We start from the raw sequence: 17,342 nt of genomic DNA, 5'->3' as shown, positions 1-17,342 counted from the left end.
TGCCAGTAAGGACGCTGGCCCCAAAAGGGGATAGACACGAGACAGTGTGCCAGTAAGAACACTAGCCCCAAAAAGGGGATAGACACGAGACGGTGTGCCAGTAAGGACGCTGGCCCCAAAAGGGAGTGGGATTTGGCGGGAGGGGGGTCCCATATCGATAGGAGGAAGGAAAAAGTGCTAGCGAGTACGCTGTGCCCTAGATTGTGATGTCTTGGGGGAGGAAGGTTAAAAATGAAAAATTGATGGAATATGGATATTTATAAGTAAAATTAATTGAAATTGAAGGAAATAACGAAGGGAATAAAAGGGGGAATTGAATTAAATTGGGAAGCGGTGACTGTGGCTGAACGCTTACGACGAACTCCCCTCTCGTTCCTTCCGAGATTTTCATGTCCATCCTGCCTTCACAAATCCAGGGTTCCACTTCAACATCTTCTTCGTCTTCAGCTTCCTCTCTAAACCCTAATTCCCACCATGGAACCGACCCCCTCTTCTCTCAATCCACTCTCTCTCCCACGCATTCCTGTCCATCCCTACGGATTTCCGATCCCCATTCGTCTCTCGGGGATTCCTGCAACGTATCAGGTTCATTTTTGTATTTCATGAACTCGAATGCCCTTACTAGTTCTGAATGTTATTGTATTATGTTTGATTTCCTCGTTTTGTTTTCCCTTGATCGTGGATAGCGATTATATCGACGGAAATGTGCAATTCCGAGTTTGATTTTGTTTGTTTTAGCTGTTACCGTGGTTTTGTGATGTGATATAATATATTTCCTTGCATCCTGTTCACGATGTCAAAAGAATGAAATTACTCAAAATTGAGATGTTGTATCTGTAGCTGTACTATCCAATTTACTGAAAATATTTGGTGAAAAGAAGTTAGGTATACACGCTTGAATCACTATACTTATAGTTTTGGGGGTCTCAGTTGTTTTGCTGACGATTGGGCTATTTGATGAAGTTTTGTTGGATTACGCAATTTCTAGTTTTGTTTTGATTAGTCAATAAAGAAGTAGAATGGATACGAGAAATTATCCTTTTAGTCTTGATTATGATTTTAGCTTTTAAGCAACTGGTAATGGAAAAGAGGGGAATTTTTCATGCCAGCGTTAATCAGGGGATCTGATGTTCTTTCTCATGTGCTATTACTTTTGAGACGGGTGTGTATTTTCTTATGTATTCTACAGAGGAGTTATATTTGATTCATTTTGATCTTTGATTCAGGCCTGTCGATTCAACCTGCAGATGATGCTGAATCTTCCAAGAAGGTATGTTGTATATTAGTTATTCGTTGGTAATTTGGCGCTATTAGTGGATTGGTTAAGTTATCAACTTATGTAGTTAAATTATAAGTCATGTATTGTACTTATTAACAAACTATGGTTGGCATTTTTGTGTATATTAAAAATAAGATAATAAATTGATTGTTCAAATTTAAAAAGAATTTGTTGGTTTTTACAGTATATCGATAGTAATCAAACCTGAACCTGAGCAATTGGATTGAAAATTTTCCAATGGAGTAGTTTTCTTTAGGGAAAAAAAAAAAAAAAAACGTTCATTGTTTCTTGTGAAGTGATAAATGAAAAGGAAGCATACGATCGTACTTCATGTATACTGTGATATATAGGTTAGTAAATTAGAGAATCTGAATGATTTGAAGATGCCAGCTCATCACAACACTGTAACCCATTTGCAGAGCCAATCTGGTGTAGAAGATGGTGGATCAGTCCTTCCCGGGAGTAAAATATCGTCTTCCATAATTTCTTCTCATGATCAGCAAAGCGCTAGGTCTGCAAACTCTCATGCCAACAATAAACGCTCAGCTGGAAGAAAAGCCCAAATGACAAATGGAAACCATTTGCTTAATTTTCAATATGATCCCATTTCTCGTCCTCGTCCTCGAGCCAGAGCTCCTCCTCCAAGAAGGCCGCATAAGATAAAGCCATACAACAAGGATCTATTTCTCCAGGCTAATTACAAATTTGTGGTTTTAGATACAGGTTATCATACGCCTGAATATTTGGATCCTGATAAAATGCTGCGTTGGGAGGATATCATATGTGTAAGATATTCTACACCATCATTGGTTCAATGTCCTATTTGTCTGGAACATCCACACTGTCCTCAAATTACCTCATGTGGACATATTTATTGTTTCCCGTGCATTTTGAGGTACCTGTTAATGGGCAAGGAGGATCAGAAAGGTGACTGCTGGAAAAAATGCCCTTTGTGTTTTGTGATGCTGTCTCTGAAGGATTTATACACCGTCCACATTGAGCTTTTGAAGCAATATTCTGTTGGTGATACTATAGAATTTATGCTTTTAACCCGGCAAAAAGATTCATTTGCCTTATCATTCAAGGATAAACAAGAGGATGGTATCAGGTCAAGTGATAACAATGAAATCTATGATTCTTTTTCGAAGTTTATATTTACATCTGATGTGGATCTCTCAGTGCGGCAAGCAATATCTGATTTAGATGCCTGGTTAACAAAAGCAGAAACGGGGCTAGTAGATGACCTCGAAAAGCTTCCATATGTTTGTGCTGCTTTGGAACAACTGGAGCAGAGGAAGAAGGATTGGAATGAACTTCAGGCCTGTTTTAAGCAGAATGACTGTCAGATAAGATCTCAAACGCTCCTTCCAACTGGTAATGTTAGCAATGCTGGGCCTGGAGCATGCAGTTCTAGACACGAGGCTTCTTCCATTGATATTAATGATGATTGCAAGTTTCTAGGAAATGTAGTGCAAGATAAGTTGGATTATTCTACTCATGTGGGTCAGACTGAGGCTGTTGATGAACTTTTAGAACTCCAACAAAACTCAAATGAAACTAGAGATGCAAAGGACAAGGACTCGTACAATTTTTACCAGGTGAAAATCATTATTATCCTGCGTATGAACACTGATTAGGTCTCTTTGCTTTTCACGATATGCCATTGTACCTTATTATTAGCTGTGTCAAACAAATGCTGGCATATTTGATTTTCGTTTCCTTTGGTTTGTCTAGAAGGGATTGCCTATTTGTATCCCATTGATGCTTTTTGGATTTTGATTCATAAAGCATCCACTTATTAATTTTCGCATGCATTTTATATTAACTGCTTCTGTTGATTTTAGGCTACCGATGGCCAGCATATCATTCTCCATCCATTAAACATGAAGTGTCTTTTACAATATTATGGGAGTTATGGCAGACTGCCACTCAGGTTTGTATATATTAAGACAAATTATATCTCTTGCATTTTGCGAACAAGGGATTGTAACTCTTGCGTTTTATTAGGTTTATTTAGAGTTTCTCATAATTGTTTCTGGCATTTGTAGAATAAGTGGAAAGATTTTAGAATTTGAAACAGTCACCCAAACCGAGGCCACAAGAAGGCGGTATCGTTACTTGAGTCACTTTTCCTTAACAACATCGTTTCAGGTATACTCATTCGTCAAGTTTCTTGAACAATATTAAGGGCTTGCAAGTCATTATTTCTGATCATTCCCCCCAAAATTTTCAGCTGTGTGAAATTGATTTGACCAACCTGTTGCCTTCGTCCTCCATGATTCCCTTCATGGATGAGATAAAGAAGCGTGAGAAGCAGAGGAAACAACTTGCAAAAAAGGTATTTTGCGAACTTAGAGCCTAGGTGTGGTTGGGATCTCTCCAATTCTTTTATAATTTCTGTTAGTCACTTCCCCTTTAGTTCCCATGTACGTAAGCCATCACTTGTTTCCTTTTCAAGTTAGTTATTGTTGTTGGATTGTGTAAAGGTTTGACTATTAAGTCATAGTAATATAAAATTCTTCTAGTACTCGTGAACTGAAGGAGATATTATATCCCACTCTAGATTAATGGCATCAATGAAATCTCAAATGAACATTTATTACTTCACTAGGTTCCTCTTTTCGGTAATCAAATCATGAGTTTTTGTTATGATCAGATGCAAAGGGAGAAGATCAAAGCAGAATCTGCTTCAACGTGTTCTTTGTCAATGATGGCCGGATCAGGAAGTTCATATCGTTATGATACTCCAAACCTTTCCCTGGATGACTTTGAAGGTAATATTTACCTTACTGTCACATTTCCATCCTTTGTCTGCTTGAATTTTTGCGATGGGGGTAGGTGAATTCTATTGTAAATATGTTTTGACTTCTAAAAATACTGAGTTCTTCGTGTAGAAATTAGAGAATAACACTGAGCAGTTTTGACTAATGAGGCAATTCCTGTTTTGTTAAGAGAAGTATATGCTTTTAGGAGTTATTGAGATTTTTGCCATATTCTTAACATAGTAAGGAAGTTTTAAGAACTGAACACCTTAATTTGTGAATTTTGGTTAGGATTTAAAAAATATTATGAATGAAGAAAGGGAAAAAAGAATATACTTGGAAGGCTTCCAAATAAGCTTATTTTTCAAGACGTAAGGGAGCTCTGAAGTAGTAACCTGGGTTGTCAAATCAAATATTTAAAATTATAAACCACTTAAACAAAGTTATCTGTAATTGCTAAATTATTTTTTAAAAAAGTACTTCCAACGTTTTTCTCTGTTTTAAAAAATCTCTGGTCTTTCATAAACGTTTCTAAATTACCTTTGAAGTAGAAATTTGTTAGAACGTTGAATGAAAAGTCAATGGGACAGGACACCGTTATTTTGGACTTAATGCAAACAAGCATTCTAGTTACTACCCAGCTACTATCATACCGTTTATGAAAGTCAAGGGCAATATTATAATTTTTGAACGGATAGGAGTATTTTTTTAAACAAAGAGCAAAATTTTAGGTATTTTTATATGTATATATAATTTGACCAATGTGATTCTGCCTTTATAGATTTATTCCGATGAGGTATATACCTTTGGATATCCATGGGGTGCATGTTGTTGCATGGTTATACAATATCATCGATCCCATTGTAGTATACTAATATATAATTTTGGGTATTTTGAAATTTGCATTTCTTTCAAATGATGTTGCCTGGTAATATGGGCAGCAAGTATTTACTTTTTTTGGTTCTCAAGTATTTGATTTAAGATTATAGGCTATTAAGTCTATGGCTGTAGTTAGTAATAGTATAATCATAGAATTGGGCACACGGTTTGTTGATATTAATTCCTGTGAATTATTCGATCTCTAGCTTTAGGAAGTTCTCCTGTGACATCATCGAGCCCTCCTGTTGGCGGGAGGCAACTGTTCTCGAGTGTTACACGACTTGGTTTCGCCGCTGCCCATGATTCTCCGTCCTTGAGAATTGAAGAAACTGATTCTCTGCACATTAATGAAGTGAAAAGTGATTCATCCGGTGCAAATGGTACTTCTCGGATACCTTTTTGTTCATTGTAAATTCTTCGCTCCAAGGCTGACAATTGTGAAAATGGAACCTTGGAATTTCAGTTTTTCAACGAGTCTCGCATATCCTTCGGCTCTTTCTAAATCATGCTTGTGTGTTCATTGCAGAGATACACAATGCAACTCCATCGTTTGCGAATATAATATCGAGAGCGAAGTCTGGAGGAAGTACAGAATCTCCTAAGGCAAATGAAGTGGGAAAGAAGGGGAAGAAACCAAGTCGAGTTTTGTTATCCACAGCGGGCGGTCGGCGCTATTGATTAAGTTCAAGGTGAACATCCTGATTGTAATAAAGGTATTTCCATTTTTAGCTGTATAAAACAATGTTCATTTGCAGTATCAGGCTTTTGATTAAAAAACTTAGGATTGCTTTTGTGGTAGTTTGTGTTTTAGAAGACTAGCTCTGTACAGAAGGCTAAATAAAATGGTTTGCTATTATTAATCTATCCTTTCTTTTCCTCCGGCAAGAATGATGAATACAATGCCATGTTTAAGAGACTTGTTCCATCACTATGTCATCTTGAACATTCACCCGAACTAGTATTGTCGAGTGGTTGTTGTGCATGCATTTTAACTCTTTGAGACTTTAACCGACTTGCTTGTATTCTAGGCCGAGTCATTAACCTTGTCTCTAAATTAGGGAGTATGTTTACATAGTTTGTCACTTCATTTATTAGTATCTTGATTCTAGATCACTTAACCGTTCAACTTTTACACCAAGTTAAACCCTTACTAGAAGGAGTTATAACCTTTCATACGACTTATTGGGTACTAACGAACAATTCATACCTCTTAACTAAGTCGTTACTAGCTTAACGAGCTTGTTGGATGCTTCAGGATGATCCTGATTGCACAACCAAGTCATAACTAACTTAGAGTCTTCTAAGTACTTCGAAAATGATTCCTACCATGATTCCTACCACTCATTTGGCCCTAAATAGCTAAAGTTACCAAATAGAATGAGTCTTGCACTCTTCAAGCCTTTTTATGCTTGTTTGGTGCCCATCAACCCCTTAGGATGTCATCTTGAATATTTAGATGTCATCGAACTTTATTTCTCACTTGAACAAGCTTACGGAGAATCAACCCGTTGATTCTTTCTACTTGTTATTGCTTTTTAGACGTTCATCCATCCATCCATTCAAACATTATCGAGACAGGATGAGTAATTGTATTCATGTCATGTCCATTAAGCATACCATGTTAGAGCTTGATTCATGCCACAACTTTCAAATAAGGGACAAGGTGCAATAGGGACACACTCGTGCCCCTCAACATTGTTAAAGGGTTTCTCATCTTCATAGGATGACGTCTGAGACTCATTCACACCACATACATGTGTTAACATCATGCTTCTTTTATAGTGCATTCTAAGGGTTTCTCATCTTCATAGGATGACGTCTGAGACTCATTCACACCACATACATGTGTTAACATCATGCTTCTTTTTATAGTGCATTCTAAGGCACTTATATCATCTAGATCGAAGAATTGTACACTAGCATGTAGTATACATTTGTTTTGTTTGTTTTGAAATCTAGCATACACATCTTTCATTGTGCACTTAATTCTAGAGTCACTAGTCGAAACTCATGATGCAACTCCTTTCATTGTGCACTTAATTCTAGAGTCACTAGTCGAAACTCATGATGCAACTCCTTTCATTGTGCACTTAATTCTAGAGTCACTAGTCGAAACTCATGATGCAACTCCAACTTTCAAGATTACGGCTTGGAACCTCATATGGCTCTCACATTGTCGACACCACCATTGCTTCTAATCTTCTTTGTGCCTTAGATTAACTTTCTTGCATACTTTTTCTTGTGTATTAGGTGTTACACCATCATCCTTAAATGCATCACAACACTTATTTTTCAGCTATTTACTTACCTATCGAACAAGCATGTCACCACAACTCGCTTGCTCTCTTGGTGGTGAGCCTCAACCCACTCTCTTATATTAAGGTTAAGAGTTGAGATACTTTCCCACTTAACCTATTCATCGTTCTCAATAGTTATCCTATAGAGTTATAATTAGCCTTTTGCACTTAGAATCGTTACAATAAGTTAAAAGTTCAAGTTAAAATCATTACAATAAGTTAAAAGTTCAAGTTAAAATTAGTATTATTCAACGATAATTAACATGTACTTCTAGCAAAAAGATTCAAAATTTTAATATCTCACCCTTAAATATTGTTGAACGAAAAAAATGAAGGTTAAAAGTTTAAATCTTCATTTCATATTTGGAAATGTCTAAAATGTTTTTTTTTTTTAATACGCTTTATCAATTTATGGATTAGTTCAAGTTTATACTTACCTTTTATTTTTTCTAAAAATCTCTTCTTTTTTATCGAATTATAATCTTTAAATCATGAAATTTATTATTATTATTATTCTTACGGAACAAAAAGACGCGAGACGGAGAACGTTTTCGTCCCCATTTTCATCCTTTTTTTTCATTTTCTATATGCACAAATTTTTTCATTTATTTTTCGTTTATTATTGTGAATAATTTTTTTAATATATTAATTTTTCATTTTTTAATATAATTAATCTAAGATAATTAATCTAAGATAATTAATCTATGTCAAATTGGAAGGACAAAAATTGATTTATTTATTTTTATATAATTAAAAAAAAAAAACTCCACCGTTCTCTCTTCTGCTTTCTTCTCCTCTCCTCCTCTCTTCCTCCTTCCGGCAGCTCAGGTTTTTTTTTTTTTTTTTTTTTCTTCCTCCCTTGCTCTCCGAACGGCAGCCACACACTAACATCGCCGATCTCCGATCGCCGCCACGTCCCCCACCGTCACTTTTCTCTCTCTTCTTCTTATCCCACTCTTTGCTGCAACCTTACGTCGCAGGCGTTCCCAACAGAGGGTAAATGAGATCTCTCAAAGCCGCCACCTCCAACAATGGCAGCAGCAGGAGGCTTACGCTTCTTCATCTCGTTTGTGCTGCTGCACTCTTCTCTCTTGTAGTTTTCGTCATTCAATCCTCCTTCTTTGCAGGTTCCTCGTCCCTCATTTCCTTGTATCTTCGACATCAATTCTTAAATATTTTTGCTAAGATCTTGTTTAAAACCTCAGGTTATCAGCAGCCTCTTGCAGATCTCAACAAGGAGGAGGTCCGGATTTTGTCGGATTTTCAGTCCAGCATTCAGCAATGCGTGGTTTGTATCATGTTTAGCTTTAGTTTATTTCTTTCATATTTTGTTCCGTTTTTCGATTGTACATTTTCTGGACGAGCGAAAGAGCTCAGCCTATGTGATCGTTCGAAATCATAGTTGATTTCTTTCAATTAAGTTTCATTTCGGAATGAAGTCGATTTTTCGATTCCAGTGCTATGAATTATGATACTGTTTGTTGTATGCTCCAATGCATCCTAATATGTGCAGGAGTATAAGGCAAGTCGTAATTTCGACTTTTTGGAGAACATTTAGTTATGTCGTCCGATCTTCTCTACTTTTGGTTAGATGAAGCAGCACAATTTGAGTGTTTTTTGTTCTATTGTTTTGCATTGCCTTTCTTTTTTTTCCTTCAATAACCATGGGTGTCAAGCCAGTCGTGACAAATTTCAGGACCTACTGCTTGAACCCTACGCTCCGATGTGCCAACCAAAGGTGGTTTGCGCATGTCCTGAGTGTTGGATGAAAGTTCCACATCGGCTAATTTAGGGAATGATCATGGATTTATAATCAAGGAGTACTCTCTCCATTGGTTTGAGGCCTTTTGGGGACGCCCAAAGCAAAGACATGAGAGCTTATGCTCAAGGTGGACAATATCATACAATTGTGGAGAGTCATGTTTATCTAACATGGTATCAGAGTCATGTCTTAAACTTAGTCATGTCAACAGAATCCTCAAATGTCGAACAAAGGACTCCAAAAGAAAAAGGAGTCGAGGCTCCTCGAAGGCATAGTAAAAAATGACTAAGACTCCAAAAGAAAAGGAGTCGAGCCACGATTAAGGGCAGGCGTACTTTGTTCAAGGGGAGGTGTACTTTGTTCGAGGGGAGGTGTACTTTGTTCGAGGGGAGGTGTTGGATGAAAGTCCCACATTGGCTAATTTAGGAATGATTATGGGTTTATAATCAAGGAATACTCTCTCCATTGGTTTGAGGCCTTTTGGGGAAGCCCAAAGCAAAGCCACGAGAGCTTATGCTCAAAGTGGACAATATCATACTATTGTGGATAGTCGTGTTCATCTAACACTGAGAATGCCTATTGTCTTTTCAAATACTGCGTTTTAGTGGTTTTAATTTTTTTTTTTTCCTAAATCTTATGCATTATGTATGTGGATTACTCCCTGCAGTTTCAGTTATCTTTTGAGATTCATCTGAACATGAACTTTGGTATAGGCAAACAGGGGACTTGGACTCACTGCTCATATTATTGACCACTGCAAGCTAATTCTCAAGTTCCCAGAAGGCACAAATAGTACCTGGGTCTCTCTCTCTCTCTCTTTCTTTGTGGTGTGTGTGTGTGTGTGTGTGTGTGTTCACCCATTTTCTTTGTTGCTGATTTGTTTATGCTTTGTATTGGCAGTATAATGAGCAGTTCAAGATCTTTGAGCCATTGGAATACCCATATGATGTGTGTGAGGCCATACTATTGTGGGAACAGGTTGGTATTAGCCATCTTCAATTTGTGCAATCTCTTAAAGACTATACATGTCCATTCTAATGTGTGTTGAGCAATGCAGTATCGCAACATGACTACTGTCTTGACGAGAGAGTATTTGGATGCAAGGCCTGATGGGTGGTTTGATTATGCTGCAAAGAGGATAGCACAATTGTAGGGTTACTCTTATCTTAATCCTTCGAGTTAATTTCTTCTGGTGGTTTTCTTTGAACTAGTGACGGCAACTGTTTTGGTGGAGTGAAATCTATTTGTCTTTGTGTAGGGGAGCAGATAAATGTTACAATAGATCTCTTTGTGAGGAACACCTAAATTTGATCCTGCCATCCAAACCTCCTTTTCACCCCCGGCAGTTTAAAACCTGTGCAGTTGTGGGAAACTCTGGAGATCTTCTAAAGACGGAGTTTGGTGAAGAAATCGACAGTCATGATGCTGTTATTCGTGATAATGAGGCACCTGTAAATGAAGTAAGCTAGCTAGCTGCTCTAGTCAATACTTTCAATACTTACTGCAAGAGTCTTTTCATTGTTTATTGATTTATTAAATGGCTGGTTCAAGTTAGCTAGAGTCTTTTACTTGGTAGTTTGTTCTGTAATTAGTAATTGAATAACTCTTGGTATGGTCATTTGTGTGAGATCCCACATTGGTTGGAGAGGAGAACGAAGCATTCCTTATAAGAGTGTAGAAACCTCTCCCTAATAGACGCGTTTTAAAACTTTGAGGGAAAACCTAGAAGGAAAGCCCAAAGAGGACAATATCTAATAGCGGTGGGTTTGAGCTGTTACAAATGGTATCAGAGACAGACACGGTTGGTGTGCCAGCGTCCTCGTTGGTCCCCAAGGGGAGTGGATTGTGAGATTCCACATTGGTTGGAGAAGACAACGAAGCATTTCTTATAAGGGTGTGAAAACCTCTCCCTAGTAGACACGTTTTAAAGCCTTGAGGGGAAACCCATAAGGGAAAGCCTAAAGAGGACAATATCGCTCGTGGTGGGCTTTGAATGTTACAATTTGTGCCTTATGCATTTGTGTTGTTTTGAGTACGTTCTTGTTAAGTTATTCTTGCATGCCTACAAAAAACTCAGCATCAATAGCTGTTTCCCTTTCCATTTTCCCTTGTTGCCCCAACCCGTCCATGTATCACTAGAAACCATACTCATCAAGACTTCAATGAAAAGACCAACATATATTTGTTCAGAAATATTAAGCTGTGAATATTTAGATTATAATGCTTTTACATGTAAGAAGATTTGTGCACACAATTTTGGACTTTTGCCATCTTCATTCATATTGTGGGATTCGAACATTTACATTCAATAAATTATTTAAACGCCAGAAAAATGGTGAAATACACTTACCTTGTAACAAAGACGTCAAACAATGAATGTTTATAGAGAAATTCAAGAATTATATATGGGAGTATGCTTACTTTATATATCATTAGTTTTCTCTAGTATTTCTGGAGTTTAAGAGGAATAATATGGCTGATTTTTATGTCTTAGTTTTTAAGTCTAAGAATATTGGTTGTGTAGCAAACAGCACAAACTATTCATTGTGTTCTGGCTAGGCTTGTTAATGAAGTACGACACCGCTAGAAGCCTAAGAATACTATCAAAAGTAGAATATCGAAAGTATTACACTTGAATCTGAATCCTCGTGGCCTGTAACATCTTCCAGGGAACTCTGTGGTTTCTGATCTTTGAACATTACGTACTTGATTCTGCACATTTTGTGACATTGATTTCTTCTCCTTCTATGATTAAGTTCTCCGGAAGATATTTAGATACTCATGTTGATCCCTATGATCCCCTGTAGAAATATGCCAAATATGTTGGTCTGAAGAGGGATTTTCGTCTTGTTGTAAGAGGTGCTGCTCGCAATATGATTAAAATTCTAAATGGGTCTGGTACGTTAATCTTATTTCTGTTGTTAAATATTATCACTCGGACTCTGGTTTAAGATGTCAGGTCTGATGATCTCTTGTCTTTCTTCAGATGATGAGGTACTTATTATCAAGAGCGTGATTCACAGAGACTTTAATGCAAGGATCAAGGTAAAAGCTAATTCATATTCTTATGTGGTAAATTCTCTTATTACTGTAAGGTAGTGCTGACGGGAGAGGAAAGGAAAAAAAATGAAATGAGGTTAGGGGATTGTAATAGTCAAAACCCATAGCTAGCGGGTATTGTCCTTTTTCAGCTTTCTCCTTCGAGCTTTCCCTCAAGGTTTTAAAACGCGTCTGCTAAGGAGAGGGTTCCACGTTCTTATAAAGAATGTTTCGTTCCTCTCTCCAACTGATGTGGGATCTCACAATCCATCTCCTTTCGGGGCCCAGCGTCTTTCGCTGGCACTCGTTCTCCTCTCCAATCAATGTGGGACCCCCAATCCACCCCCCTTCGAGATCCAACGTCTTTGCTGGCACACCGATTGGTGTCCACCCCCCTTCGGGGTGAGCCTCCTTGCTTGCATACTGCCTGGTGTTTGGCTCTGATACTATGTGTAACAACTCAAGCCCACCGCTAGCAGATATTATCTTCTTTGGGCTTTCCCTTCTGAGTTTACCCTCAAGGTTTTAAACGCGTCTGCTAGGTAGAGGTTTCCACACCCTTATAAAGAAAATGCTTCATTCCCGTCCTTAACCGATGTGGGATCTCACGATGATCCAGTTTTGAAAATCGTAATGATTTTATGGAAAGGGAAAGGCTTTGTATCCACGATTGTTTTGCTTTCTGATGCTTTGGAAACTTATTACCTTCTGTAAATGATTTTTATGCTTTATATTGCAGCTTATTCCAAATCCAGTTTATCTCTTCCAAGGTATTGTTCTACGTAGAGGTGCCAAGGGAACTGGAATGAAATCTATTGAATTAGCTCTCTCTATGTGTGATATTGTTGACATATATGGTTTCACGGTTGATCCTGGCTACACTGAATGGTAAGTTTAACTCGCTTGCAGGTTGATTCATGTTTTGTTTCTTGCCACTAACAAGTTGAAATTTTCTCTGTTCCAGGACAAGGTACTTCTCAACGCCCAGAAAAGGCCATAACCCGCTTCAAGGAAGGGCATACTACCAGCTATTAGAGTGCCTCGGCGTAAGTTTTTCAACCCCGCCCCCCACACACACGCACACGAAAAAAAAAATGGTGAGATCCATGCCTTGCCTTGATAACTCATGTGGCTTAGGGCTTCTCAGGTTATAAGGATTCACTCTCCGATGAGATCAAAGAGGAAGCAAGACTGGTCTGATGTTCCCGATCGAGAAACGATTAGGAGGGCTCATGCTGCAGCCTTGAGCTTAAAGAGGCGTCAATCCGGGCAAGGGGGCGATTTGGGACAGTTTGGTAGCTGTAAAGTGTGGGGCAATGTGGAGCCTGGAATGGAAGGTCCTATCTCAGGATCCCCTGATATGAGTGATACCAGGAAAAAATCAAGTTACAGTAAGTGGGAACTTACACCTTTTAACAGTTTGAGAAAAGAATCACAAGATCATTTCAAGCAGATGGAAGGGGTCTCCCTCTACAAAATGGACGGTAATAAGTTGGACGATCTCGTATGTGTTAGACATTCTTTAGATTCCGTCGCATAAACAACGCTCTCGACGATATGCTATTTGCCAATACCTTCTCCCCAATTAGGACTCACCCGTTACACATATCGACGATATCCATGGTTGTTTAGAGTATCCCTTCCTTCAGCTCTGGCTGATTGCTAGGCACAAGCAGTAGAGGCAACATAGAAATATCAGTCCTTTCTGCGAGATCGGTCGAGACGTCGTGTGCTATCTTCTATGCCTGACTTAGAACTCGGAGCTACCAAGTATACGGTATGGCTTTTAGTTCGAGTCAATTTATTCATCTGCTTTGTTTCTAAATAGATTGTAAAGCTTGTATTTTAGCCTCTGAAAGAAAAGTGTATCATTATTTATTCTTGCGATTATTTGTAAAGACTGTGAAGGTGAAAAAATGTCCATTAAGTAACGTGGAGGGAATGAAATATTTCTTACAAGGGTTTGGAAACTTCTCTTTTAAAATCGTGAGGTTAATGGTAATATGTAACGGACTAAAGTGGACAATATATGCTAGTGGTGAGCTCGAGCCGTTATAAATGGTATCAGAGCTAGACAATAGACGTTGGGCTAGTGAAGACGTTGGCCCTGAAAACGGGAACGAAGCGTTCTTTATAAGGGTGGAAACTTCTCACCAACAAATGTGTTCTAAAATCGTGAGGTTAACGATGATACGTAACGGGCCAAAGCGAACAATACCTGCTAGCAGTGGTCTTTGGCTGTTACAACAAATGAGTTGAAAAGTATCATACCTGAGGTATGTTGTCTTCATGCACGAGCCAGAGAACTTGATGCTAGAACAAGTCTTCGATCTAGTCCCGACAATGAACGGTTTATGTGATTTAGATATAATGGGACGATATTTAAATATCTTGGAGAGATTCACAAATATCTCCAAGATGATGGGAAAGTGTGAAAGCTTCCTCTAAATGAATAAATATCAAACAAAGAGGATGCAAAGGAATCTTATCCAAAGGAACAGCCTCCAATCTCGGACATTTCAACACATCCACTGTTCTTTATAAAGGCTAATGAGTAAGAGGCTTCTACTCATTCAAATCTCAAGCTTTAACATATCATATCATAATGCAAGCTGTTCTTAGCATTGTTGTTCCTCCCCTTCTCCCCTCCTTAACACCTTCCAACAACCTCTCTCATTTTCCCTCTTCTCCCTCGATCCGCTCTCTCTCTTCCTCGCGTCGGTCGACAATCAAAGCAGTTACCGCCGTCGCTTACGATACTTCGGTGGTTGATTATAGTTCTGTAATCTCGTAAGTCATTTTCTCTCACATGTTTCTCTTTTATGCTGAACTTGAGTTTGAACCATTCATCGATATATTTAAGTGTTCGTGGTGTAAACACTAAATTTATGTCATTAATAATAGGTTTAAGATCGAAACTTTGTAGTTTTACTCCGGCTATAAGCTCTTGTGGTTTTTGAGTTCTAATGATTATGATCGGGAGAATTAAACTGTCAAATTTTAAAATAATAATCGATGTCTTATTTAATAAACTATGCTTGAATTGACTTGTATGCTCGGGTTCGAGACAGGGTGTAATAAACTATTCTCGAATTGACCCGTATGCTCGAGTTTGAGTTAGGGTGTAATAAACTATGCTTGAATTGAACCATATGCTCAAGTTCGAGTTAAGGTATAATAAATTATGCTCAAATTGACTCGTATGCTTGGGTTTGAGACAGGGTGTATTAACTATACTCAAATTGACCCATATACTCGAGTTCGAGTTAGGGTGTAATAAACTATGTTTGAATTGACCCGTATGCTCGAGTTCGAATTAGATTATAATAAATTATGCTCGAATTGACTTGTATACTCGGGTTCGAGGCAGGGTGTTTCCTGCAGAAGCATGTGAGACCATTGGTGGAGAAGCTTGTTGGGCCAACATTTTCCCAGAAGTGAGGCTTCAGGCTTCTGCAGATAGCGCTGAAGCAGCCGCAGTTGCCTTGGAAGAGATTGATAGAGAGTATCTTGATTATGCTGCCCAGTCTAAGACGTGAGATAATTTATTTTCTTTAATTTCCTTCTATTTTTAATCCCTTTTAATAAATTCTTTTTAATATTCTAAATTCACTCCAAAATTTTAATTTTAGTTCATATTTACATTTTTTTTTATTTCTTTAAATTTTCAAAAGTTTTAATAATATATTTAAACCGATAAAAGAAAAAAACTTCAAAAATATTTTAAACTCTCAAAAGAAATACCTCTAAATTTTTTATAAAAGTTAAAAAATATTCTTATGAAATTTTAAAAGTATTAATAAGTTTAAAAATTTATTTAATTTAAAACTGTGTATTACTTATTTGATGATGTATTGGATGATGAAGGTTTCACGTGTGGGCTAATTTAGGGAATGATCATAGGTTTATAATCAAATAATACTCCCTCATTGGAATGAGCTCTTTTGGGGAAGCCTAAATCAAAGCCAGGAAAGCTTATACTCAAAGTGGACAATATAATATCATATCTGGAGAGTCGTGTTCATCTAACACTACTAACCGATTTGACTATATACCAATAATAAGAGTATTTTTTTTAAACTTTTTTTTTAAGATATTAATAAAAATTTAAAAGATTGAACAAAATATTAATAATTTCTGTCCACTTATTTAAAATTAAAGAGTATTATTGAATTTTTAAAAATTTCAAGATAAATTTTTAAATAAAATGTAAAGATAATTTTATTAATTTAACCTACCTATAAATATATATATATATATATATATTGGAGATTTCTCTCCAGAAGCTGCATGTTTAACACTCTCAAAACACTTGAAAATCTGTGCCCTGCCTTGGAGTTTGGAGTAATTACCACTGTTTACTGATACTGACATTATTATTATTATTATTATTATTATTTATTTATTTATAATAATAATAATAATATTATTATTATTATTATTATTATTGTTATTATTATGTGCAGAGTTTTTCCAGGGGAGGCTTGCGATGATCTTGGTGGAGAATTTTGTGGAGCCGAGTTTCTAAATGGCGTTTTCTAAATCCCCCGGCTATGCTTCTTTTATTTAGTGTATTGTATAGTTTTATTCACATATACAAGCCTTTTAGCTAGGCCATATCACAAATTGTATAACCCATGTTTTAGAATTCTCGACCCTTAAGTATTTACTCTAATCCGATTCTAGTACATTGGGTTAAGTCATATCACAGGTTTTCCGACCCACGTTTTAGAACTCTCGATACTTGAACATTTATCCCTTTTATTTTCTATATTCAACTATTCTCGTGGGACAACGGTTTAATTCTACTACATTTGGTTGGGTCATATCACGAGTGTTCAAGAACCCACTTCTTAGAATTCTCGACCCCTACATATTTATCCCTTTCGGTTTCTATATTCAACTATTCTCACGGGACAATAATTTGATTCTACTACATTTGGTTGGATCAGATTCGGTAACCCACTTTTCAAAACTCTCCATGCTTAAATATTTATCCCTTTTGTTTCCTATATTCAACTATTCTCATGGGACAACGGTTTCATTCTACTACATTTAGTTAGGTCATATCACAGGTTCGGTAACCCACTTTTTAGGATTCTCAACCCTTTATTTATCCCTTTCATTTTATATTCAACTATTCTCACCCGACAACAGTTTGATTCTCCTACATTTGGTTGGATCATATCACATGTTCGGTAACTTGCTTTTTAGAATTCTCAGGCCTTAAATATTGATCCCTTTTGTTTTCAATATTCAACTATTCTCATGGGACAACGGTTCGTTAGGATATATCACAAGTTCTATATTCCACTTTTCATAAT

At 37.2% G+C, this 17,342-nt stretch overlaps 3 protein-coding genes across 6 annotated transcripts; all 3 read left to right on the top strand.

Moving 5' to 3' along the window:
- The first annotated feature begins 306 nt into the window (after window positions 1-306).
- On the top strand, window positions 307-5,784 carry LOC111793345 (RING/U-box superfamily protein). Of its 3 annotated transcripts, none has more exons than XM_023675189.2 (9): window positions 313-585; window positions 1,227-1,270; window positions 1,630-2,877; window positions 3,124-3,212; window positions 3,328-3,430; window positions 3,513-3,617; window positions 3,936-4,053; window positions 5,127-5,300; window positions 5,447-5,784. In XM_023675189.2, the coding sequence occupies exons 1-9, from the start codon at window positions 390-392 to the stop codon at window positions 5,596-5,598; spliced, it is 2,229 nt and encodes a 742-aa protein (XP_023530957.2). In that variant the 5' UTR covers window positions 313-389; the 3' UTR covers window positions 5,599-5,784. The 3 variants fall into 3 exon arrangements, with proteins under 3 accessions (XP_086979677.1, XP_023530957.2, XP_023530958.2); XM_023675190.2 differs by having other exon boundaries at window positions 314-585; window positions 1,699-2,877; XM_087123551.1 differs by lacking the exon at window positions 5,447-5,784 and having other exon boundaries at window positions 307-585; window positions 3,513-3,616; window positions 3,934-4,053; window positions 5,127-5,266.
- Window positions 5,785-8,040: 2,256 nt separating this feature from the next.
- Window positions 8,041-13,988, top strand: LOC111794102 (sialyltransferase-like protein 1). Of its 2 annotated transcripts, XM_023676241.2 has the most exons (11): window positions 8,042-8,344; window positions 8,423-8,505; window positions 9,693-9,779; window positions 9,880-9,957; window positions 10,037-10,128; window positions 10,238-10,439; window positions 11,787-11,877; window positions 11,966-12,024; window positions 12,758-12,906; window positions 12,983-13,064; window positions 13,166-13,988. In XM_023676241.2, exons 1-11 carry the CDS (start codon window positions 8,218-8,220, stop codon window positions 13,556-13,558), a joined length of 1,443 nt encoding a protein of 480 aa, XP_023532009.1. In that variant the 5' UTR covers window positions 8,042-8,217; the 3' UTR covers window positions 13,559-13,988. The 2 variants fall into 2 exon arrangements, with proteins under 2 accessions (XP_086979355.1, XP_023532009.1); XM_087123229.1 differs by having other exon boundaries at window positions 8,041-8,505.
- A 592-nt stretch (window positions 13,989-14,580) lies between these two features.
- LOC111793878 (light-regulated protein, chloroplastic-like) lies at window positions 14,581-16,750 on the top strand. Its single transcript, XM_023675944.2, has 3 exons — window positions 14,581-14,808; window positions 15,389-15,553; window positions 16,485-16,750. Exons 1-3 carry the CDS (start codon window positions 14,624-14,626, stop codon window positions 16,558-16,560), a joined length of 426 nt encoding a protein of 141 aa, XP_023531712.1. The 5' UTR covers window positions 14,581-14,623; the 3' UTR covers window positions 16,561-16,750.
- Window positions 16,751-17,342: the final 592 nt, after the last annotated feature.

This window comes from Cucurbita pepo, chromosome 4, assembly GCF_057944985.1.
Source record: "Cucurbita pepo subsp. pepo isolate OVF chromosome 4, ASM5794498v1, whole genome shotgun sequence".
NCBI classification, from domain to species: Eukaryota; Viridiplantae; Streptophyta; class Magnoliopsida; order Cucurbitales; family Cucurbitaceae; genus Cucurbita; species Cucurbita pepo.
This window is presented reverse-complemented; position numbering and strand designations above follow the sequence as displayed.